This window comes from Ciconia boyciana, chromosome 1 (assembly GCF_034638445.1).
Source record: "Ciconia boyciana chromosome 1, ASM3463844v1, whole genome shotgun sequence".
In the NCBI taxonomy this organism is placed as follows: Eukaryota; Metazoa; Chordata; class Aves; order Ciconiiformes; family Ciconiidae; genus Ciconia; species Ciconia boyciana.
In genome coordinates this window covers 134,020,560-134,046,891 of record NC_132934.1, presented here as the reverse complement: position 1 = coordinate 134,046,891, position 26,332 = coordinate 134,020,560, and the positions used below count along the sequence as shown (strand labels likewise).

At 39.7% G+C, this 26,332-nt stretch overlaps 1 protein-coding gene across 4 annotated transcripts in view; it reads right to left on the bottom strand.

Annotated features, from left to right (window-relative positions):
• The window catches only part of ADGRG2 (adhesion G protein-coupled receptor G2), a 62,780-nt gene extending 37,466 nt beyond the window's left edge, over positions 1 to 25,314 (bottom strand). For 3 of the 4 annotated variants that reach the window (XM_072849100.1, XM_072849111.1, XM_072849119.1), the window contains exons 1-3: positions 25,065 to 25,302; positions 12,579 to 12,697; positions 7,137 to 7,754 (exon numbers count right to left, since the gene is read on the bottom strand). In XM_072849100.1, coding sequence (XP_072705201.1) covers positions 7,137 to 7,754; positions 12,579 to 12,696 — 736 coding nt within the window. In that variant the 5' untranslated portion in view covers position 12,697; positions 25,065 to 25,302. Of the gene's footprint in view, positions 1 to 7,136; positions 7,755 to 12,578; positions 12,698 to 25,064 lie in introns of all 4 variants that reach the window. The other variant, XM_072849107.1, reaches the window with a different exon arrangement.
• Between the last annotated feature and the right edge of the window lie 1,018 nt (positions 25,315 to 26,332).

Here is a 26,332-nt window from a genome sequence, read left to right as displayed (position 1 = left end):
CTGGCCCTGTCTACAAACTAGCCTTGTGCTTACAGCATTCCTTAGCATGACAGATCTTAACTATCAGTCTACTGGCTCTTTTGGGACGGGACAGTCTCCACACATCCTGCTGAAGCTGTTTCACCAAGAAAAGCAGAATTCAAAATCAATTCAGCCAAAGGGAAAGAAAGGGAGGAGGCTTTGTAATGCAGTGGTCAAGATGGGATGGATGTTTCTGGTCCCTGCACCAAAAGCATTGTCACTCATAGCATGCTTTTTGTTCAGTAACTTAGACACAGGACACAGAAAAAGTCCTTAAAGCATGAACAGTGTACAATTTCTATCTCCAGCTGGAAGAATGAAAAATATCCTTTTCGTCTCCCTACCTCCAATCTAACATGATCAGTACACTCTTCCTTAAATTTTTTGGAAAGGCAACACCCTTTCTGATTCACCTGTCTTCAGGCAACCCACTCTGCCAGAAGCAGTTCAGTTTTTCCAGGGTGGAGGAGTGAGAAGCAGCTAGAACCTGTCTGCAGATAACAACATCATGCAAGAACTAAGTTACTGGCAGCTGCTGCCTGCTCCCCTATCTCAGGGGAAGAGTGTTGCTGCTGACTAATATTGTTTTACCTAACGCTTCATGATCGCCTTTAAACTTTTGCAGAAAGCATCCTTTGAGCAAACCTGAGACAGCAGCTAGAGTGCTTGAGACAGCAGCTAGAGTGCTTTCTTAGAAGAAGGAGAAAAAGAGCCTGAACTGTAGTGAACTAGAGCCTCCACAGGGACACCCACCCTGCCCAGTCTGTGCAGTGTGGAGGGGCAGGGGATGGTACAGCAAGAAGGGTCATGCCTGCTGGCCTCTGTCTCTCAGGAAACACGGTGAGAGAATGCAAGGGGTAGTTGATTTCTAGTCAGGTCCAGACATGAAATAGGCATGGAACACTTCAAGAGCAGCAACAGCCCTGGCAATCTGTAGAAGCACAGACAACATTACTGGCAGAAAAACATACATTTATGGACTTACATGTTCTGGGGCCTAGATGACAGGTTTATGAAATGAAGGGCCTAAAATTTTACTTGTACTAATTGAAAAACATGCCAAAAATGAGAACAGTTTGTATTATCACCCAGGACTATTCTTTCAGACTAAAGGTAGCCTCAACCATGTCAGCTCTCACAAATAGATCAACAGCAGAATCCGAATGGAGGAAACCCAAGGGACACCTTGGTGGCTATGTAATATGGTCTCCCCATGCCGCAGTACTTGGCTGACACCACAGAATGGCATTGGATAACCACGACTGTGTATTGCTGATAAGACAAGTTTTGACTTATAAATCCACATAAAAATACCAGGAAATTAATAAAAATTAGGTTTTCTAAATAAGATGTGATAGCAAACTTAGTGCTGAAAGTTTTTTCACCAAAAATTCAACTGATTCAGGCAGGGGAATTGATTTGCATTAAAAATTCCCATCACAAATGCCAAAGTGGAAGTTTTCATTCCAAAGAGATACATAATATCACTTTCTAGCTTAAAAAAATTAATTAAAACCACTTTACATTGAAAAGTCGATTCCACATTGCATTTTTAAGTCTATACAAATTATCTTCTAAAAATTCTAACAGGCAACAGTTGCCAGTATGTATTACATCAGTTACCAGTACTGTGCAGCAACTACTGTCCATTTGTATTCAGTGTTACTAGGATACAGCCATATGAAAATGCCTGTCATTAATACATTTCACAGGACTTGCTCATGAACAAAACTGAGTAGACCAAACAGCAAAATTTCAAAATGGTACTGTTCTAAAATCCATCTATTTACAGAAATAGGCACTGAAAATACGACATTCAATTCTCATATTCAAATTAAATCCATATTTTATATTAAAAGATTGGGTCCCTTGAACATTTGATAAAGTTTTCAGCTGGATAAACATTCTGCCAAAATGAACCATCCTGTCACACACGGCATTAATAACAGTAACACTTAAAAATCCTCCCCAATTGTTCCAGTGTAGACATTAGCCCATGTCAACTTTTTATGTAAGTTAGATTTTGAGGCACATTGTATAGGTTTATAGGATAAAACTAAGTGCAATCTTAATTTTATGTTTTAGTGCCTCTCATGACACCTCATGTCTGCTCTGACTCTTAGTGGTGGCACCATGAAAGAAAGGATGAATTATCACTGACTTCTGTCCAATGACAGAAGCAAATGTAAGAAAATGATGAAAGTGCTTGTTCGCATCAAGCTCTGTCACTTTGGCCAGTTCATTTTAGTATCCTTAACAGAAAATTTAGGTGCAATATTTTTAACTCAGCTTTGATGTTACACAGGTTTTTAGGAAATTAGGTCATAAATACAGTTTTTATCTGTCTGTATAAAGTTCTGTTTGTATAAAGCTGTACATTAGATACTGAGGTGAATCAAATCACCTCTTCTCTGGCAGGCTGATTTCCAAAAAGCTACTTCCTTTGATATCACAGAAGAGGGAGGCAACGAGAGCAAAGAAACGGAAGGTCAAACATGCATTCTGTTAATAGGTACAAAGTAGAGTGGTACATGACTCATCAAATAGGCACTCCAGAGTTAGGTTTTTTTTCCCCATCACATTTACTTCCTTTAAGAGCTTCTAGAGGTTTCTGTAGTAGTCTGTCCTTACAGTTCTGGAAAGAAAATGGTATTGGGGCAAATAATTTATTTTTTCATCTCCAGCTTTCATGATCCGCTCCGTAAACTTAACAATATTGCCCAAAGTTTGGTACCCAACAGACTGGGATGCAGACTGGATAAGCGGCAGCTACATTTCCACCTTCTGCCCGAGTAGGTAAAGCCTTCGGACTCCATCCTCCCTTCCAGGAAAGCTGATCCTGTCACCAGAGGTGCACACAGCTCGGGAAATCTTTAAAAGGGATTACATGAGCCTAAATCATGCCTCCTATTGCCTACACCTGCAAACTAAACAACAGCCCAAACTGAAGTTTTCCTCTTCCTTGAGCATGCAAAGGCAAAATAGTCACACAGTGCACCAGTCACTTCCCATTTCTCCCATCAGCATTAAACTGCTTTGCTCCCACACACCTGGAAACCTCCTTCAGCAACACCAGTGGCAGGCTCAGCAATACTGGGAGTGAAAAAGATACATGGAGAAGAGGGCGCAACACCTTAATCCTTAATGTTGGACAGGACAGTTTAGAAAAATCTAAAATGTCACTAACACTTAATTGTATTTATACAAAAACATACAACCAAAAGCAACAGGCACTGGACTCCTGCTAAAAGTTAGGGCACCGATACCACAAATGATATCACAGTGCTTTACTGTCAGTGACACTATTTACAGTTATGTCATAAATAATCTATTTTATTTATTAATTGAAATTTGTAAAAGATAACCCGTCATCTCTGTGCTCCTTGCATAAATGCACAGTGTAACAGTTTGGATATTTATATTTGGATTAAGAATGTTACTGTTTAATGTGTAACTGAAATGATTAATGTTTAAACAGTACATTTCTTCCAGTTGTCAAGTTATTATTAAGGGCAAGTTGCAAATACACCATGTAAAAATGACAACTGAAGAGCTGGTGCTCACAGATGACTAAAGTTTCTTTTCAAGCATTTAGCATTTTAAACTCATCTATTTTCTTATGTCTTTGTATTCTCTTAAATCACCCAGAGCTTTATATTACTTAGCACACTTTTTTCTTGGATTATGCAGAGACAATAGTGCTATCACTCACATTGTCCACATTAAAGTATGTAGCTAAATAAGAATCATTCATCAAGGAACAAGATAAAGAAATTTTCCAAAGTTGGCATTTGGAACAGTGAGCATATCTTTCTTCACTTACATATTTTCAAATACCAGGAGACGATCTTTAAAGTAAGATACATTCAGTGTGTGGCACTCTTTCTCCATACCACAGCTGTTAGGCTACTTCTCATTCTCAGCAAAAGGGGAATTATCAAAGGAACCTGAGGAATGTAAGTGGAAGGTTAGTGACGCACAATGTGTGGGGCCTCCTTCCCTCTTTGGCCCTACCTGCAGTATTTACACCTGCTCAGCATGTAACAGCTACACCAAGCAGAGGAGAACCAGAAGACTGCGTGACTGGAAGAAGCAAGAGTTGCATCTTTAACTCAGATCTAAAAGTTTTCTATTGCTAAGTTCCGTTAGTCCAAGAAATGTGATCAGCCCTCATCACAAACTCGGAAACAGTCAGATATGTCCTTGCAAATCTTCAGATGCGTAAGATACATAGCTACTGCAAAGGTAATCCCATCCACTTCTAGGGAGTGAACTACTTAGTTAAAGTTGAACATACCTTTGAGTGCTAAGCATGTGTGTAAATCTTACTGGAATCAGGATTCTGGTCCTTATTAGACCTCACATGGTTAAGAAAAAACAGAATACATTTTTGGTAATCTGCATAATTATTATAAAAATAAATAATAAAACCAAAAGAAAAAGAATCTAAAGAGTCAACAAAAAGAAAGGTGGGAAAAGGAGGTAAGAAAACATAAGCTAATAATGTGATGTTAAGTAAATCTAGACTTATTAATGGAGTACATCACTGCCTATGAGACACCAATTAGATAATGGCTTACACTGCGCAAAGCTTTTGAGTGGTTAAGCAAAGGAGAACTCACAGAAATCATGGTAACCTTTGACTGAATATTTTACAAATTGTTGTTTTATGTAGGCACAAAATACCAACCAGGTCATAAGAAAAATTCTGAAACTTGTCCTCCAGCACAATTATGACTGTAATGAACCACTTTCTTTTCACCTTTTGTGCCTCCACAGGAGGCATAGCCTTTTCCCAAGCTTTAGACCATTGCCAGTTATGTTCTTTGGGGATGCAAAATCAGATCTTTCTGAAGACTTACTACTCAAAGTCCTTCTGTTTAAACAAAAACAGAGAAGCCCCAAAATCAGATAATTTTTACACAGGTGTACAGAGGAACTTACAGAAAGAAATCAGATTGTAAGACTAGTAGCACCATCAATTAAAATTGCCTGACACTGACAATGATATGCTCCTACTGTCAATGCTTTGTTTTTGTTTAATTGTTGTACTGGTATTTGCTAAATATATGCCTTTCACAGGCTAACTTGGAGGGGGAGGGCAATCAGCTAAAATGCATCTACTCCTGAAAACAGGCAAATAAACTGTTAAAAAAATCCAGTGAACTTTTCTTCAAAAAGCTGTTATTCTTCCAAGTTATCTAGAGGAGATAACTTATATTTGGCAGTAGAGATGGCCTCTGTACTGAAACAAACCTCTGTCAGCATAATTAAAGTTCAATTTGGCTAAGTAACAGAGCTTTGGAAACCATGCATCTTACACACTCACTAGAGAGCTCTTGCAGTTAGACAAAGGATTCCACAAGCCCCTAAATCACTAATTCTAAAATCATTACTCAGTTGGGGCTGCAGTTGGGCATTGCCTAACCAAGCTGCCCTGTGATGCTCAAGGATGCTCTATATTCAGGGCAGAAAGTGCTGGAACTGAAAACAAGAAGGTTGTCCTTTCTGTGCCTCAGTGAAAGATAACCAGATGCTACACTCTGACCAGGATTTATCCCACTATCCAGACAGATCTCTCTCAGCCTTCCTTTGTACCAAATTTTTGTCCAGTAGCCAGAATGTTCCCCTTTTCAGCCCTAGGATTGTGTTCCTTCAAACACAGTCACACATGAGCAAAAGAAAGACATCCTTTCTTCAGCTCCTCTCCCAAATCACACAACCCAACAGAGAAGATATGCTCCCAACTAAGGCATCAGGCCAGCAGATGCATTTCATTCATTAGGACCCAGAGTTAGAGGCATTCTCCGTGAGTCCTGGTTTCTTGGACAGATTTCTCTCTCTCCCAGAAAAAGAAATCTGGCCACCTTATTTCAATGCCCTTACTAAGACACTTCTAATCTACCCAGCCAGGCAGTGATTATAACATTACATAGTTAAAAGATTTTTTTAATACGCACAAAATTGATAGGTACAACTTTTAAGGATAAAGGTGATGAAGACTAAGATTGGTGCCAGTTTAACTGAAGCACCTATGCTATATAACAGTTTTAGGAACTAATTGAGCTGGTCACCTTAAAATCTCTGAAGGTCTTAGGGGGTAATACCATTTACTATGGCTGATAAATTGGATCCCACCCAAGCTTGATTCAGGTTTGTCTTTCTTGTCAACAGATATAATAGCAAAAGCTAGAAAGAAGATTATTCTCTTGCTTTAACTCCATTTCAACTATATTAAAACTCAATTTCTCTGAAAAGAAAACCTTGTTTTATTTTGGGCTTTGCCTAAGCAAGCTGCCCTGTGATGCTCAAGGATGCTCTATATTCAGGGCAGAAAGTGCTGGAACTGAAAACAAGAAGGTTGTCCTTTCTGTGCCTCAGTGAAAGATAACCAGATGCTACACTCTGACCAGGATTTATCCCACTATCCAGACAGATCTCTCTCAGTCTTTCTTTGTACCAAATTTTTGTCCGGTAGCCAAAATAAAACTGTGTTTAAAGCTTTTTATGATTCTTTTTCAGGGCAGAGAGGAATTTTGAGAAATGTGTGAGAAACCATTTGACCATTTTAATAAAGGAAGACATTACTGATACAGAAACAAGAAGAAATCAGAGCCTCCAGCAGTCTTTACAGATGTAGACCACACCAGCTAACAATGGCGTAATGTGCCAGTGAAGCAGTGAAAAGTTGCACTCATTGAAGTTCTGGCCCAGCGAATGTGCAGAATGAGGACCAGCAATGCCTTCTTCTATATTTATTCCCTGAACAGGAGATGTGTAAATAATTATTTTAAGATGACTTAGATTGATAGAAAGCCCTAATACTCCAAGGAGTTTTGGTTGGATGCATCCTGCTCTCATTACCATTACATGGACAGTAGACAGACACAAAAGTTGAAGCAAGTTGAAAGTCTGTAAGGGACTGCTGCTATGCTTTTTACATTTGGATAAAAGCTGGCGAAAGCTGCAGATCCTCACGTGATCTTGTTAAGCATTTAGCTAGAAATGACTAATAGACAAAGACTTTGTAAAATCTGGAAGAGAAATGTTAGACACGTTCAGATCAGCTTTTGACAAAAATGCTATTTTAAAAACAGGGGTGCAATGGTACTTACCACATGGCAAAGAGCTATCCTCTTCTACTGTCTTATTATAATCCCAGTCCTCCTTTCTCCAGCGTATAACACCACTGTCTTCACAGTCCAGGGATTGCTTTATATTTGCTTTATCCCACATTCTGAACATGTACAGCTCCCCAGTCATACCCAGGTAAGGTGATGTAGCTGTACCTGGCAGCTTTGAACAGCCAAGTAAGAACTGCCCTTTTCCAGGGAAATTAACTTTCCCAGTTAGTTTTTTGTTTACTTTTTTTGTTCCATTTATGAATACCTTCATCTCCTCATCTTCACTTTTCCACTGGATACATATTTGGTTCCAAGTGTTTTCCTGAAGTCTTGCTGTTGTATTTATTTGATTTCCAAACAACCATATCCTCAATTTACCATCATCTCCTGTAAGTCCAAGATCATACTTATTTACAGAGAGATTGGTGTGAGGTGTTTCTTGATTGTATACGTATGCTGTCCAGGGACTATCTGAGGAATATAGCTTGAGGTGTACACAGACAATGAATTCTTTCAAGGGATGCAGAGAAATTCTTGGTGACATAATCCAAGGATCTTCGCATGCAGTCTTAAAGACGGCTTTATATTGTCCTAGGAAATCTTCCTGATCTAAATAAAGAAAAGGTGATTTGTAAAATTATTTTGTTTTTAAAAGAATCTTCTATATGAATGTTATTATTCCATATAGTACTGTTCCTAGGCATTTGCCTAGGAGTTTTCAAAACAACACATTAAGAAACAACCTTGTATCCTTCTCTTTTGCTTTTTTTTGTGGTGGGGAAGTAGCAAATTTGGAGGCAGTCAATAAATCCTAGCTGCTCATGAAAGCTTTGGAGTAAAACTCATGCACAAGACAAAGGATGACCATGTAGCTCTCTAAGGCAGCCCTTGGACAACAAGTGGGAAGCAAAAAGAGAATCACAGATCCTGGTTTCTATTCCCAGGACTACACAGGTATTTTGCATTTAATAGATACTGGATAAAATACAGAAACAGAGCTAGAAGAAGGGACTATAGCCCTTACTGCCTTCTCATGTCCCAGCCTTGCATCCTCCTTCTCTGAACAAGATCATGCTTCTCCATGCCATTTTTTTCCAGCCCTGAGATTCTTAAATCCTCTGCTGCATACTGGCAGAGTTTCAGCAAGAAAGGTAGAAAATAGCCATATTCTAGAAGAGAATGAGTTTAGGTAACTTTCAGAAAATGTGTTTTGGAGCCACTGGTTTATTTTAAATTTAATCTCATCCAGCCCCCATTCCCTGTTCTCTACCAGGGCATTTACTTGCGGACATCTGGTCTATAAATCTCAAATCTACTGAGGCATTGAGATGGTGGCAACCCAGAGTTCAGCTGTGACAGTAAATAGAATTTTAGGTGCTAACAGTAAATTTACTGGTGAAAATAAGGTGTCAGGCTCTGTCAATGCTGGTAAAACAAGTAGTGCCAGGGAATGCCCCAAACACTGGAACTTGATCATAACTGTTAAGTTCTTGTAGGTACCTCATCTCCTCCATTGTCCCACTACAGGAAAGTACAGGCTTTTGTGGCTGTAGATGTAAGCTCTTTGGAGCCGACTCTCATTTTGTGGAAAAATGCACATTGCAATCACACAATCATTATCATGATTGCTTGCTTTATGGTGCACCCATCAACAACAAAATAAATCCAGACTAAGAAAAATTCCTATGGGACATGAAATGGAACTACAGAAAAATGAAACAGCCTGGTGGATACTCAGCCAGTGCAAGAGAACACATTACTGACACCTTTAAGGAGGCATTTATTTATCAATATATGCAGAGCTTTTATGTACCCTCCAGAAGAGGTATGTGATTAATCATGATTGGTCAGGGCTGGATAGCAGGAAAAAATTGGTTAATATGGGAAGAAAGCTTTTCCATTTGCTCCCCTGTGAAAAGACAAATTTCCAGGCAACTTGGATCAGCTTTTTTTTCCCAAGGCAGGTTACATTCATAGTCCTAGTTAGCTGTCAAGGTCACAGCCAGCTCTTCTGTGATCTTCTCAACCAACCAGAGCTCCAGCTTTCATCAGGCCAATTCTGAATCAGTAATGTGTTCAACTTCTCTGTCTCTTGATCACAGGGCTCTCAAATTTCTTTTTCAATAGCAACAAATGAAAAACAGGAGGAAGTTCCTAACTTCCAAGTGCAGCTTAACAGGTACAAGCTACCAGAAAAAGTTCAAAACACAAAATATATCAATCCAGTTTCATGGAAAGTCAGTGATAACTATTCTTGTTGCATACTGTAGCTTTGAGACTCCCTTTGTGATGCTAATTAGCAGAAACCTGTAGGCATCTTTCACAACCCTGAATCATTCCTGAAGTTCAACACACATCATCATAGTGCTACAAGGCTACAGAACAAACAAAAAACTCTCAGGGTACAGCCTGAATTAAGTGAAAATCCTAACTAGCAGACAGTGGCTTTTGAATGGCGAGGTAGTACTTAGCATGGTTCTATGGCAATGGACAAGAAAAACATACTTGACCCAACAGCAAGCAGTAGAACTACTTCCCCCCTGCCCAACCTTAAAGCATGAATTCACTCATTCAGTTTGGCCATTTGTCAGAGCCTAACAGGCAAAATCTGGGATACTCAGCAAAGAACAGTTCAGCACAGAAAACTAGTTTTTAAAACATGATTTAAAAGCTGGGGTTAGGAAGATTGGGTGAGACGTGGAAGTGTCACAGAAGTGGAGATTTCTAGATACAGACTCAAATGTACCTACCCTTTTTAGTAAAAGGATGACTACAATTAAAATAGATCTGCTACCTTCCAGTTGGGACAGATCACGAGGAAACTGATTTTATAAAGGAAACAGCTAGCTAGATACACAGTTATATGCCAACACTTGTGATACAGTCTCTCCAAAGAAAAATAATTACTCAAGTCTTTCGTTATTCCATAAAAATTATACTGAAGGTTTTGAAAGATTTGATGCAGCTGCTGTTGCTCAGAGAGTATATGTCAGAAGTATACTTGCATATACCCATATACCCACTCATATACCCTCCAAAATTCCTGTAAGCAATCTTGAGCATGCAGAGATGGCCAAAGTGACCAGTTAAGGAAGTGTCCTGACATAGCTTTGAAACTTGAAGTCACTGTTAACTATCCAGATTGGAAGATTGGAAGTCCATTCCCAAACAAAAGTGTTAATCAAAACTTGAAGTACCATCAGCAGACTTGATTTTGGAAGTGAACAAATTCTTGAGAGAGGCTTGATCTCATGTTAAGCATTAAATCAGTGTTTATGTGCCAACAGTGAATTAATTAAACCCCCTTTAGGGCTGCAAAATCCTATTACATTCTTTAGGGGAGTTGACACTATGAAGTTGTCAAGGGAGCCAGAGTGGACATAAACTTGCAGGTGGAAACAGTCTTAAGGCAGGTAACCAATGGAAATGATGCAAAATGAGATCAATCCTGCGGAAGATTCTCCTAGTCTGCTTTGTATCATTCAAAAAGACTGCTGTTGATCAGTATGCAAGGCCTGACAAATTAATTTAAACTAATAAAAGAGTTTACTTAGAGAGGTCTACCCTTCTGGAAACTGGAAAGTCTGGCCTACTTTGCTCCAAACAGTTAAAAAAAAAAAAAGGTGCCAAAAAGGGGTGCACAAGTTTATGTGTCTGCACAATCTGGCTTTTAACCATTAACAACAATAGTCATTAATTTCTGTGCAAGTGTTTGCCACCTGGAACACATTTGCCTTGCTACAGTCCATTAAAATGACATCACAATAATCTTGTATCCTAATTTGTTCCACCTAGAGCTGATAACTGTTCTTTATAAAAAGTTTAAAACTCTAAAATTTCTACATGTGGGTCCCTTGATTCTGCTCCATGTTTTGGAAATCTGAAGCTAAGAACTGTTTCCTCAAAATCAGTTTCATCCTTCCTTTTCATTCACAGTTGTATTTGGGTATCTAGCAATAAACTACACCACATTATCCAGAGTGTCCTAGACATCAGAAAGAAAACATGCAGTTCTTCTCTCTTTATATTTTCTGGAGAACACAAACATATTTTGGCACCTTAGATGAGGAGAGAACTGAGTAGGGATGCTGCTGACAGTGCTAACAGCCTAAAAAACAACAACAAAAAATAGGGTGGAACCATGAATAAACCCTTGTGTCAGTTTAGCTTTTCTTGAAGGATTACTGACACTTGTAAGTGATATGTAGGTGAAAGATGAAATCCCTCTTTGCTTGCTTCCTCAGAACTTCAGATGCAGTTGAATTTTCCCTGGAAAAATTCCTGTATGTCATCTGCCCATCTGCTGAGCAGCCCTGTCCTTTTTACTATTCAAAGTATATGAGGTTAAAACCTCACCATCTTAGTAACAGCTTTATCACCTGAATCTCAAATTCTGTCTCAATAACAGCTTCATTTTATGAAAATTATTACATTTGGAGAATTAGTATCAGAATTAGTCTAGTCTGTAAACCTATGAAATTTCACTGCCAGTACAATGTCATTAAGCAGGCATACTTAGTACATTTGAACTGCAAGAAACTCTGACCTTCTAGAGTAAAATAACATGTCATGACACAGGAAGCAGTTCCTAAAACTAGCCATTAAGTACACGGCAAAAAACACTTCTAATTTTTTAATATTCCATGCACATTACTAACATGATAAATGTATTACACACTATTGATATAAGGAAGTTTTACAAATGACAAGCACTGTATCTGTATCAGTTTAGGTCCAGAGTAGTGACAGACTTGTAACTGCCAGCTTACAGAATAGCCATGAATAAAACACAAATTGCTGATTCTACTGTACCTCATACAAAAGCATCACCATGTCAGTTACCCAATTTGTACAAGAACCTTATGAACGTATTTTTCATTTACTGTTATATAAAGAGCATAGACTGCCAAATTCAAATACATCATTTTTGTTACATGTTTTGGACCTTACTACCTTTTCCCTAGCCATATTCAGGTCCACAACCAAGAGCAATGCAGGAGATGTTCTGTGCTCACACATGCACTAAGTAGAGTGAAGCTCAAAGGATCTTGTGGTGTTTGTGTAAGAGCAGTGTAAAAGATTTAACAACACATTCTGAAAACAGTAACACTTCCAGTTCAAAAAAATAGCAAGAAAGTAATTTTTGTTATTACATATTGTGTTTACATTCTCTCCTCATCCATAGCTGAAAATAAGATATCACTGATGATTTTTTATGAAAACAAATACTGTAAACATAGGGTTTGTACATTCAAAGTGCTAAGCCCCAACTATTTCATCTCTTGTTAATGGCAGTTTTTCCTCTTGATTTCAAGAGGACAGAAACTTGCCTGTTCTGAATATATTCAAAAGTCCTATTCTAATAGTGCTATTCTAACAATGCTATTTATTTGGAATACCAACACTAGATAAATCAGGAAAAAATTGTCTTACCTTTGCCTGCTGTAGCCAGGAGCAAATGAAGTAAAAGGACTGCTAGAACAATCCTGAATCTCAAGAAAATGTCCTGTATTCTGCCCACACAGCAGTGCTGTTTTCCCGAGACAACCATTCTAGAAGAAAAAATAAATAAATAAACCACAGTGACTAGAAAAAGTGCAGCTGTGCAGATATTATGACAAATTATGTTTCCAACCTAAGAGTGTAAATCTTTTCAACCCTGTTATACTATCAGATATATTTTGTACAGAAAATGCACAAACACTCTGTAGAGTATTGCCAAGTCACCAAGAAAGAAAGAGCTGTTTGCTGAAAGGAAAAAAAAACAAAACCAAAAAAACCCCACTCAAGCTCTAATTCTCCAAAGACTCACAAATACATCAGAGCATGGCTATGAGTACTTGCACAAATAAGCTTTCAACATTTGAAAAACAACCAACCAACCAACAACAACAAAAACACCACACACAAGAAAATGCCAACCAAAACAGCCAGAGAGCAATCTTGGAGAACTTATCCAAAAGCTTCGTTAATCTCAGTAAGTATACAGAAAGCATCTCTTCGGTCCCCTACCCACAGGTTCTACCATCTGACATTTTAATAGCAACACTGTGAACTCCTACGGAAGAAGCAAGGGTTTGATTCGCATTCCTCATCTCATTCTTAAGGCAAGAAGCTACTGTAAAAAAATGAGAAATGCCACAAGTCACTGTGGGCAGCAAGATCACGGAGAGTATCATCAAAACCTGGTTTGTCCACATTTCTTCCTAGTGATGGTTGCCTATGTAAGCAATAGGACAAGGTGGTGGACAAAGAAAATGCCTCCTACTATAACAGATAATGTTTTATGAAATGATACATTTTTTTAAAGAGATCTTCTCAAAAAAGGTACACCTCAATATTTTGCATGCTGAAAGAAACGTTAAGTGAAACATTCATGTGCTTTTTGCATGCATTATTTCTTAAATAAAAAGGTTTAAAGATACATAGTTACAAGTGATTCTATAATTGATTCTTGAAACAAATGCAAAGCAGTAAACTTTATGTATTGTTTATCTTTAATATGTCAGCTTAATGGTAGACCAGAGTATTCTGCATGACACCAGAAGTTTAATGTTGCCATCACAAGTTTGGCGTATGTGCGAGTGTATTGGTTAGCACTCATACTGCTCGCAAACTTTACTGTATTTTTGTACATGCTGTATCAGGCCGCAATAGGTTCCATTCTTTTCAGGAACTGTAAATTGTGAACTCTTTCAGGACTTGTAAATTTGTGTTAAGGTTTGGGCTAAAATGTATTTTTTGCAAGCATTCACATTAATGTAAATATTTATTAGCATAAAATGGTTCCTATGGGCTGAACTCTCCAAGAGAAGTGCTGGAGGAAGCAGTGAAGTTGCTAGGTAATTGACATTTTGGAAATTGATTAAATGTACATGCAAAATACACATATGATAATGTAACATAGGAAACATAAAGCAAAGGCTTTTTTAAAATTAGAGCACCGCAACATTGTTGCCAGCCAGTGTTTTCAATAATTATACAGTATGTGATATTTCTAGCACAAAAATAAGATCATACTGATTGCATTGAAACAGACCAATCTGGATGATGACACATACTGCTTCCACTTTGCAAATTCTGGATGCCACACTTAAAACTGAAATACACTAAGGAAATAACAGCCAAATTGTGGCAACATCATGAATGACATCTGCGTGGGTGCTGCAAATGTTAACCAGCAGGAAAAAAGGCCATTGAAAAGGAATACAAAAATCAAGCATACTAAAGCTGAGAGAAAATAAATGGTATGCTAAAACAATGGACATAGCTAATGCACACAATCCTACGCAGGAACAGAGCAAAACCAAACAAAAACAAGTAAAAAAAGCAAGAAATGTCAAAGGTGAGCTAGCTTTCTAAAGATCCACAGGAAACATGTCCAAACCTGTCTTCAGTTTGCTTCTCTTGAATGCCTAAAAATCACATATTAATAAAGCTGTTCGGTCAGTAAACTAAGTAGTAGAATTACATTAACTATCCTAAGAACCTGATAATGAAAACTGCCATGCTTAAATTTATTTGACAAATTCAAGGATTGTGCATCTACAATATAATTTACTACGGTTAAAAGAGATGCCCATCCAAAAGCTGTGTTTCCTTTCTTTGCTTACTCACGCTTCCCATTCTAGTCTCAAATTAGGTCACTTCCAAGCAAAGCCAAGCTGCACATCTATTCCTCCATTTTATAGGGAAATCTCTTCTTTTGTACAGTAAACCATCTATCCATAGTGATATATTTGGACAACAAACCAAACACAAATTCCAGCATCCCTTGCCTCTACTACCTAGACATCAAGAGTTAAAATGTGAATGGAATGGAGCTCAAAAATACTCAGTGGCACCCACCAGTTTAGCCATCGATGCTGGTTAAGTACTGAAGCAAACTGCTTGCTCTGTGTCACATATAATACCGATTCAGAATGCTCCTACATTCCCTGCATTTAGTGTCCTCAAACCTCAGTTCTGCAGAAAGATATACATGAAATGAGCTGACTAGGACAAAGGTTTAATCCCGTACCATTAAGTGTGCCTTCTATTTGGTCTGGCAGACCTTGTTAGACAATCACATTAGTGCCCCATCCACCAGAAATAACAACTGCATTCCAAGAGTCTAAATGTGAGGGCAGGAGCCAAGAAATGGTCCTGGTTCTGACTCTAGCTCTGCCTGAGTGTTATGTAGCCCTGAGGAGTTTGAAGAGACCTTCCTCTAACTCAGGCCTTCAAGAGTGAGCTTAGCTCATATTTGTCCAGTGTTTAAATGAAAGGCTGTAATAAATACTTTCAGCACATTCAGGGTTTTATCCCTTCTGGTTTTTTTGACATTTTTCTCACTTCCTGAGATGGGCCTGGCAAAGACAAATGGGGACAGAGGCACAGCTTCTTGTTCACAGAATACAGTCACATCAAGAACTGTGAAGCTATTCAAAGCTATGAATGCAGATTAATGGTCCCAGGGACAGCAATAAAATCCAGACAGCAGGAAAGCAAGTAAATGTATAAAGTGAAATGCTGGCATGGTCACAGCTCACTTGACTTTTTGCAAGACTTTGGACATTTATGCTAGCTTAAGATTTGTTCCAATGTCTGGAAAAAAAATACAATTAAAAGAGTTAGGAAAATAACATTTGTGTTTCTTTCTTTTTGCAACAATGTTGTTCAGACACTACCGAAGAAAAAGATGCTGATAGCTTTGATAGATTTTTTAGATTTTTTTAAAGAAAAAGCAAGATGTAAAATAAGATTTCACCGTATCTATTGAAATAAAGATCATATGATACACTGCAAAACATATGGACATTATGTTTCTCTTAAACTTATTTAAGCCCTTCTTTGTATTGGAATCCTAAAGCTCTACTCTTAATAAGGATCCTGAAAAGTAATGTAATTGTAAACATACAGTTATGGACATTATAGAATTAGGCACAAGTGATTTTTTCATTTGTTATTAAATTTGTTCATTTGTTGAAATGAATTTTTTTATTGTTCATTATAACAGATTAGTACAGCATGACTCAGAGAGCCCAGCATGAATCTGCATAGTTTTTGCAATAGGATGAAAAATTTTCACTTGTAAATCAAGCAAATCCAATCAAGTACAACAGCTACTGGGCACAACTACTGAGCCACCCAAGTGTGGCAAAGAATTCGATGCACAGACCACAGGTAAAGATATAAGTGGCTGTCTTTACTTTCTCACTTACTATTCTCAAATAACAATTAAGTCACTTTTCTTTACAAAGAAAGTCACTTTTCTTTACAAAGAGCTAACTGCCTGAAGTAGAAGAGAATATAATCAATTACTTTTCTTTATGATCAGTGGATAAAATGGAAATTCAGAAAACAGAAAGTAAGGGCTCAGGCATAAATCTGTTCCCTCCTGTTCGCTCTCCATGAAGAGTGCTCTATTTTGACCAGTGACAATCTTGTAGCATTGGTACCCAGGTTTCAGACAAGATATCATACCATGTCATTAATTTGAAAGTGAAACTAGAATTGATAGAACTTACCTTAAAACAAATGAACGAACATACTTTGAAAAATTACATGGTTGTTTTGTATGTTGTGTTATACATGTTGCAGTTCTGCATTAGTATCACATTCTCCAGAAATTAAAGAGGTTACTGGAAATGAAGACAGGAAGACGGTATAAAGAGGATTCTTTATTCTTATGATTAGTGTTAATTAGCTTATGTCATAGAATCATAGAATAGTTTGGGTTGGAAGGGACCTTTAAAGGTCATCTAGTCCAACCCCCCTGCAATGAGCCAGGACATCTTCAACTAGATCAGGTTGCTCAGAGCCCTGTCCAACCTGACCTTGAATGTTTCCAGGGATGGGGCATCTACCACCTCTCTGGACAACCTGTTCCAGTGTTTCACCACCCTCATCATAAAAAATGCCTTCCTTCTATCTAGTCTAAATCTGCCCTCTTTTAGTTTAAAACCACTATGTCTTGTCCTATCGCAACAGGCCCTGCTAAACAGTTTGTCCCCACCTTTCTTATAAGCCCCCTTTAAGTACTGAAAGGCTGCAATAAGGTCTCCCCGGAGCCTTCTCTTCTCTTTTACTATTTTTTTGATGGAATTGTCCTTTAACACAATGGGAGTTTTACCTGCCTAAGAAGCACAGAGTTTCTGCAGAAGTTACTGAACTCTAAGAGGTTGACCAAGACAAACACTGTGACACGCAGCCTGTAGCAGAAGGACAGGCAGAATAGAGGGATGAAGGTCAGTAAGCTGACACCAGCTTACAAGAGCAGGCAAACAAAATTGTTAAAACCAAGGCCTGTAAGGCTTTTACTGTGTTTACTCTGCTGTACCCAGCTTTGTACCTCTGAAAGGTAAGTAACATTGTTTGAAGTCGATGTTTTCAAAGCCCTTCAGCTAGCTAGTCAGTCACAGGTATGCACAGTGAAAGGACTTTGAGGTGCCCCAGGAAACTGGGCTTGTGTTACAAACACAACTGGAAGGCAGAGGAGTCCATGTCTCTGCAGCCAGCCTCAAGGGGGACTGCATGGTGCAGCTCCACTCAAAGTGCAGTGTGAGAAACCTGGACTGCTTTCCAAGTGTGCACCCACAGGTGACATATCAGAGGTATAGGGCTTACCTTAAGCCACTGCTTGCCTTGTATTACAGCAGATGTATTTTCAATAGGCTTAAAGCCAAAGAAAGTGCAACACGTAAATCCAGCTGTTCTGTGCTGTAGTGTACTTTGTTAAATCACTTTTTGAAAAATACATTCAAATTTTACAATTCCTGTTGAATATATCTATTTACTGGCAGTCTTTAAAATTTAAAAAACTATTAGTTCTTTTATGCCAAGTTTTAGCCAGAGCAGGTTCTCACTGCCAATGCATAAACTGTTGGTAACAGAAACTTATGTTGGAAATAATGATGCAGAGCAATCAGTCATTTACTTCTAACCATGCTGCCTACTGCTATGCTTCAAGCTGTTTTGTTCAAGTCACATTTGTTTCATCCATAGTCTTTGGGGCTCATTCTGTCTACTTTTGTAGTTATCCCCTATTAAAATCTTGGATTTTAATAAAAATATTTCCCAAATTTATAGAATTTACTGCTGAGGAGGAGGGTAATAATGAATGGTAAGCTTCTAGCTGTTGTTCTGTGACAGTCTGCATTATTCAAATCTACACCAGGTGATAAAAGGCAGAAAAGAGCAGAAACATCATCCTGCCCAGGTATGATAACTTCTTGATGCCTTTACTTTCAGAAGTGTAAGACTCTAGCATTCTTCCATCAATCCCTTATATTTTCCAGACTGGAACCAAAATGTAGTAAAGTTTTTATGTTATTTTTAAATTTTGGCTGAAGCGAGTTAGATGTAATAGGGAGGCCGCTTATGTTGGAAAGCCTTATGTCACTGTGAATTTTGGCACATACAGTATCCACCAACTTAACCGCAGAAGTAGCACCATTGATTTGAAAATGTTGTTCCGTGGTGGTTTTTTTAATGCATTTTTCCAGAAGACAGTAATAGGATTATTACTGTCTGATAATAGCTTGGTTTTCATTAATTTTCTCCAGTGTTTATCAAAGGCTGTAAAAACAGGCATACTGTGTTCTACAAAATTCAGCCACTTTATGTAGAACACCAGCTTTTTCTTAGACTGCAATGGTAATGTGTACAGCCAGTTCAAGGACCTTCCAAACATGTCCTCCTGACATAAATTTTTACTGTTTTCAAAGATATTAAATATTTTACTTTTTAATAAGTTGGCTTACAGAGAGCAGCAAGCCACTTAGTTACAGACACCAGTCTTCTGCAAAACTCATAGCTCGTTGGTTCAGTTCTTGACAGAAATAAACAGGAGGAAAAATTATCTGAGAAATCCATTCTTTAGTTCAGTCTTTCAACTGCTGCAGGATACCGGTATTAGAAAGATTTTTTTTTTTTTTTTTAATTTTACAAATACCAAGCTGTGCAAGCCAAGGTCTGCCCTCAGTTCAACTCACAGATCTCCCCTTAGATTAATGTAAAAGTGTAAGCTTAATCGTTAAGGTTTATTTAAGCGGATTCATGAATGTAATATGCTATTGGATGGCTCTCCATTACAGACCTCAAGCCAAAAAGCACTTTTAGTACTTACGTCTCTCTTACAGTAACTTGTGTCATTGTATATAGTGCAAAAATGGAACAGGGGACAATTTCAAGCAAGTTTTTGTTCCCTCTTACCCAGTTTGGCAACGTTTCACCTCCTCATATCCAGCAGTCACCAGGGAGATGAGCAAGAGGCCTCTTTCTTGCTCTTATAAAAGTTCTTACACTATCCAGGAAATCCTCTTCTGCGTTGTGTATTCCCTTGAGAGAACAGTATTATCCACACACTCTATTACTAGAGCAAACTAAAAAGCCCGTCAGTGACAATACCTGAGCAGGTTTCCACTTCAAAGAGTTTACAAAGTACTGATGAAGCATGAGAAGCAGAGATGTAATAATTTAGTTATGCTTGTCACAGGTCTGGTTACTCCAACTACAGGCAGATTGTGTACATTTTCATTAATAATACTTTGGGGTATGGAGGTATATAGGTTTCATGGGTGGAGGAATAACAAAAGAAGTGTTCTGCAGAGTAGAAGACTGAAAGTACAACAAAGACTACATTTAAGTTAGCACACAGAAAAAAGATTAAAAGAATGCTAGACATGCACCTCGAGCCATGTAAAAGGGATGAGGGAGGGTGTACAAAGATATAAGCATAGAAAAGTAAACAAACACAAAGTTTTGCAAAACCTTTATATTCAGTAACAGGACTTGAATTTGATGCAGAGAGAAAGAGGTAAAGACAAAGACTTTTCTAAAGCTGGAATAATCAAACCAGTGAACAATGTAAGCAGGCTGTACGGAATCAAGTGAAGGCCAGGCATGCCAGAAAGAAGACTGTTCAGCTCATGCTTTCAATTTTCCTACTTTCCAAAATTGAGAACTGAAAGTTTATTTCATCTTACTGTGAGGGGGAAAATAAAAAAGGAAACAGTTGTTTCTGCTCAGTTTACACTTCCCTTCCCCACTCTCCTTTCCATCCTCTCTTGGCTTGAACAGCAGCATCCCCCCTCCCCAAAGTCTTAAAAAAGAAATTATATTGTGATTTCATCCTAAGCTTCACTTTATGGACTTAACAGGTCTCTTGGATCTTGCACTTGGAGCTCTTAAAATTTTTCTGGAAGCTAAGAAGAACAATACTTGGTGGAGTTTTTTGGTTTTTTTTTCTTTTTCTTTCAAACAATCTCTCAGATTGTTTTAATCAACAGCCCAATGACCAAAATTAATACTTTGTACTCAAGAAATAAAGCTCATCAGTTCTGAAAGATGGATGCACTGAAGCAAGCATCTTCCAGAGCCCTACTACAACTCTGATTAGGAATATGGCATCACTACCCTATACAGCCTAAGGAAATACAGTCACTTTGGCACCACACTTTGGCATCAGTCTTCATATGGAGTAAATATTTGGGGATCCTCTATTAAGACATTCTAGGAAACGGTGTTATGCCAGAACAGTGTTCTGGGCCTCGTTTAGCACTGCTCCTCCTTAGGGTACAATGTAAGTCTATGGAGCACAGGGGAAAGGAGATGGCACCATTGCCAGGACAAGCCCCATAATCAGTTTGGGAAAGAAGGGGAGGCAAAGTTCTGACTGGAGCCCATGTTAGACCAATACAACTGAAACAAGTTAGTCAATAGCAATCATTCTTAAATACTTGAAAGCTGTCACACAAGAGAGTAGATGACTTCAAAGCAACTTCAGAATAATTTATTTAAACCAGCACCATTTCTGCGTGCAACCCCCACGAACGTATCAGCTCAGAAAATTTACTTTGTACAACTACACTCCACATGGCTTCTTTCACCATCACCACCTCTGTGAAAAAAAGTGATTAGCCTTCTTACAAATAAACCACCCTAACCACAATGCTGACTTGCTGAAACATAGATAAGGGGGGAAAAAAGAAAGCACTTTTTTAATTCAAGTTGTATGAATACTTGGACTATGCTATGAATAAGTCATGACAGAACAAAGTCTCCCAGACTTCAAAACATGAAGTGACAAGTGTTACCAGAAACCATTCAGTCAGCTTATGTCCATAATTAATTTGGTGCAAAAGAAACAAAGATATTCAAAGTCTGGTTGGGAACTCAGAAATTAAATGTGGAATTTGGCAACATTCACAATCAGGCATGCCCAGATGTCTAATACATCCAGGCAGAGAGCCACAGTAATTTTTTCTCTAAATAATATAAAAGGGATTTTTAAGAGAATATTTAAAACACTAAAAGCATCAGTAAAAAGTTGTTGGCTTTTGTTAAATGTGCACAATAATGTTTCCATAATCAGCACACTCACATTACTCATTTTCTTGCTAGTTCTACCATTTCTAAATGTGTCACATCTTGTCAAACATGACAACTTCTGGCAAACCTACTGATGGATGTCTCAGTCCTTAAGTCTTCAATGATTCCTTTAAGGAACACCCTAAATGAGAACATACACAGTGCTTAATTTGTGAGTGGTTGTTCTTTTTTGGCAACTAAGGCATCACCTGAGGTACTCATCTCATGCAAATTTCAGAAAACGGAAAAAATGTGACAAATTCCAGTAATTTCCCCTAAATTCTATGGAGAGAAAAGGTATTCTAAGTAGACTGGAGAACTTTATAAACTATTTATTTTCCATACACTGTCTCATCTAGTATAACTGACATTCTACAGTTTTCTTTTAAAGCAAACAAAAATAAGTACATCATGTTCCAAACTACAGTTTTTCTCTGAGATGTTAAGAACACTGTACTTCAGTAGCCAGCAGAAGAGGACCTAGAACAGAACAAAATCACTGTATTAATAAGGCACTAGCTGAAAAGCAGCTGTTGTGTCAAACAACAATTAGATTTCTGGGCTACAGCGCTCATCGATAAAAGAAAAACAGAAAATGCTGAGGCTGGGCCTTCAGCTGCCAAATACACTTCTAAAATCTTGTATCAGTTCCACTGTATATTACCTGAAATAAAACTGTCCTGAATCCGATGTAAGTAACACTCAAAGGTTGAGCACCTGTGATGTACAAGATGCTCAGCTCACAGCTGGAGACAAATCCCATGTGACTCATGCAGGAAGGAGTTTAAGATCCATTTTTTTGTCTTTGATTTAGCGTCAACTACAAAGGATCCTTTGTCCACCCTGAACAACAATAAATTTCAAAGATATTTTGGCACAAAAGGAATGCAAGACTCCCAAATAATTGAGTCCTATTAATTACCATATAGTTACACAAGCCTATCTTTTCATAGAGCAAGTATAGATCCTTTCCAAATTGTAATTCCACCAGGAATTAATGACTGGAAAGAATAAGACCCTCATAATCATGAGCACCTATCTAATAAACATGAAATGATTCACTTTGCTCCCCCTTTGTTCACAAGCTGAGCAGCACCTACCAGTGTCCTGCTACAAATCAATATTCTCTAAATCCATGCATCTGAAAAAAGAGTAAAGCTGTTAACTGAACCTAGATACAATAATACTACTGAACTTACCATTTATCAGAAAGCTAACATTTCAGGCCAAATAGAATGCCTTGTTCATGCCAATTCTTCTGTTGAAGTCAACAAGATTAACTGTATGAGCTACCCTGATTTTGGCCTTCAAATAATCTAATCTACTATTCTACTGAAAACATAAAATTCCAAACTCAAGTGTAGTGACCAGTTTTAAAGCTATACTGTGTTTGCCATGTTACATATTAAGAACTAAAAATTGTCCAAATTTAACAACAGTTATTCTCTCATGAAGTCCAAAACTATCTCAATCTACCAACATTCTACAGTTATTAGTGGAAGACCTGACTAAAAGTATTCACAGTACAAAAACTGTATAGATTGAGCAATTAACTTGAGAATGGGAATTTAGTCCTTTATCTCTCTCCAGCTGCTCTAATTTGAGCAAATTTGTGTTGATGTATTAGAAATAGAAGTTTAACATTAAATTTGGAAGGCACTGAAGGGAAAAAACGTGCTCACAAACTCCATCTGATCTATAGAATTACCTTAAGACACTAAAGTAATATTAATAAAGATACTAATAACAGTAGTTCACTTGGTGTCTGACTGCCACAGCAGAAATAAAATAATACTAGCTTGCAGTGTAAGTAGAAAATTTTGTGGCCCTGATTCACATCTGAGCAAAGTTTGTTTACACACAATTTCTTTCCTGCATCTTCTTTCACGGCATTTCTCTTACTTTAGAGATTGTCTTTATCAATAAGTTGTAAGTGTGCTTCCTCAGTGAAGACAAGTACTTGGAGACCCTCCTAAGCAAAGACATGTTTTCTGTTCTTTAGTTTAATTCAACACATTTCCAGTCACCCAGCAGAGGACCAAATCCTGCTTGTTTCCCCCATGCAAACAGTAACAGAAGTATACTTTCCAGCTTAGGAAGGAATGGCTACAGCCATAAGCTTAAAGCTTAAGAACAGGAATACCAATTTGCGCAGCTCTCTTCTCATGATGATGTACACTGTTAGCCTATGCAAGCAAAAGGAAGAAACGTATTTTGAGTAGAGACACGTAATGCCAGCTTTACCTTTTCAACACAAATGACAGAGCTAAATACCAAAATAGTTGCTTTGGGACCAAATAACACTTAGATCTGCATGCCTGAGGTTGTAAACCCTATTTTGGTTCATGCTGAAGCTCATTCTACCATGTTTTCAGCATTACTATAACTGATTTCATTTAAGTCAAAACCAGCCTGGGCTTGTACAATCACATGTTTAATTTGCTGGGTAGGCATGTCTTTCGAAGGCTAGTGAATTAGTTTACAAACATTTCTTCAACATTTATGCATAAATCAATGCAAGACAATCACACAGTAAAAGCAACAGAGTTCAGTACTGTTATAAATACTACCCATGAATGACAAAACCCATATATTTGCAAAGCAAAGCAAAAATAAATGCAGCCAGGAAACGATGCTTCCAGTACCCTGATCTTTCCTCACTTGGCTAGTGTAAAGGGACAAGACAAAAAAACAGACCAAAAACCCCTCAAAATAATTATTGGGCACAACAGGTGACTCTGAAGACATCTTACTTTCAGGGATACAGGTTACCTTGCAGAATGTATGAGAAACAAGCAGCAAAAACTGTTGAGCTGAGTATACTCTCAGCACCCATGCCCACAGAAAACGTGTGTGAGAGCAAAACCCGACCCAGCCTTGACATACGGTCCCAACGGGATGCTGCCCTAGCTCTTTACCGCAAACCACATTCAAACCCTACTGACGCGTCCCTCAAAATCTTTCACTTTTTAAGCCGATTTAAATACGTTACTGATTTTTTATCACCGCTGATTAAGCGCTTAAAATAAGGCTGGAAACCAGAAGGAAACCTTTCCCCCAGCAGCACCGAGAAATGTACCTGCTAAGAGCAGTCCCCTTCAAGACGAACTGAGAAACGTGTCCCCCGAAGCCCCTTACCGTGGCCTCACACCCTGCACGGGCCCGGCCGCGAGTCCCAACGGCCCCCAACGGCCCTCAACGGCCCCCAACGGCCCCGGCAGCCCGCGGCCCCCGCCCCAGTCCCACAGCACGCTTTTCAAAGCTCGCAGGCGGGATCTCCCCGCAGCCCCCCAGAGTGTGCTTCTCTCGACCCGGCGAAACCCGAAAGTGCCATTCGAGGGGACTGATCCGTGAGGGGGACGTGACTAAGCGGGAGCCACGGGGCTTGGCTGCGGAGGGCGAAGCTCCCCGACCTGCCCTCCTCCGCCTGCCACCGCCAGCCTCCCAGGCAGCTTCCCGCTGGACCTTTCTGCCCTCACCCCGGTCGTCCCTCCGGGGACGGTGGGCGGGAAAGCTCATCCCCAGAGAGCCGCGCACCGCTGCCGCCCAGCCCGGAGAGTCGCTCACCTCAGCCCGGCAGCGCAGGGCGACTCCCACTTTCGCAGCCCTCCGCGTTGCCGGTCCCTCCTCGCCCTCGAGAGCCCGCCGCCTCCGGCCGCCTCTGCCCCCGCGAGCCGAGCAGCCGCTCACCTGGCCCCGGGGGACCGCCCGCGCCGCCCGCCCTACACCGCCGCCCCGCCGCCCTGCCCGCTCGACACTGGGCGCAGGAGGCGCGGCGGGCGGCCCCGGCAGCTGGGGCAGCCGCTGGACGCGGCCGGGGGGCGGAGGCAGGCGAGGGAGGTGCTGCGAGAAGCCGAGCGAGAACCCGGCGCGGCGGCGGCCAGCGGGACCGCCTGGGAGCGGCCCCCGCACCCCCTCGGCAAGGCGGGCCCGGTGGCGGCTGCGGGCGCCTCCCCGCCCGGCGGCCCCGCGGGTGCGGGCGTCGTCCCGGGCCGCTGTGGGGAGCGCGGGCCTGGCTCCTGAGGCGTGCGGCTGGCCGGGGCAGGTTGAAGGCAGCAAGCAGTACCGGCTAGGTTGAGAGAAAACGCGGGGACCCTGTGCAGCTGCATACAAGAAACTCGGGGGGGAGGAATAACCACTCTGATTAAACTGTTTTAAATTCCCGGGTGGACAACGTGTTCAGTGTTAAAACGGCCTTTTTTCTTGTTTAGCTTACTTCACTTTTAAAACAGACTTAACTACATTAACCCTTAATGGAAATGTAGTTTCTCAGAGTTAGCAGCCTTCATTCAATTCCGTTTGAGACACACCTTCAGTCAGTTCAGATTATTGATGGTGTAAATGAACTTCACTTAGCCATCAGAAGGACGGCGGTAAGCTGCAGCTGTGGCCCTCCTCTTCCCTCTTTTTAATTGTTTGGGATGAAGCATATTCTGAAAATGCAACATTTTAAATGACTTTTTTTTTAATATGCTTAATATACCAAAATGTTTAGGAACTGTTCTCTACGTGTGGGCTGGAGCTTTGGTCCCTAGGCACTGCTGAGAAGAGCCTGGCCCCAGCGCATAGCTGGGGAAAGCAGTTCACGCTGCACATCCTGAGGGAAAGGCTGGAGCTTTAGGCAACAGCTGTTCTCAGTGTCACTGAAGATAAGACAGGGACAAATTCTACAAACCACAGACAGCAGGTCTTCCTGAGGGTGCAGGGTGTGATGAGTCCACATGACGAGCAGGATTTCATAGAGAAATACTTGTAAAGAAGAGCTGGGGTTAGATGAAGAGGCCTGTTTCATTTTGCTTAGATTGATGGTGTCTTTGGATGCTTTGGAGCCAGCA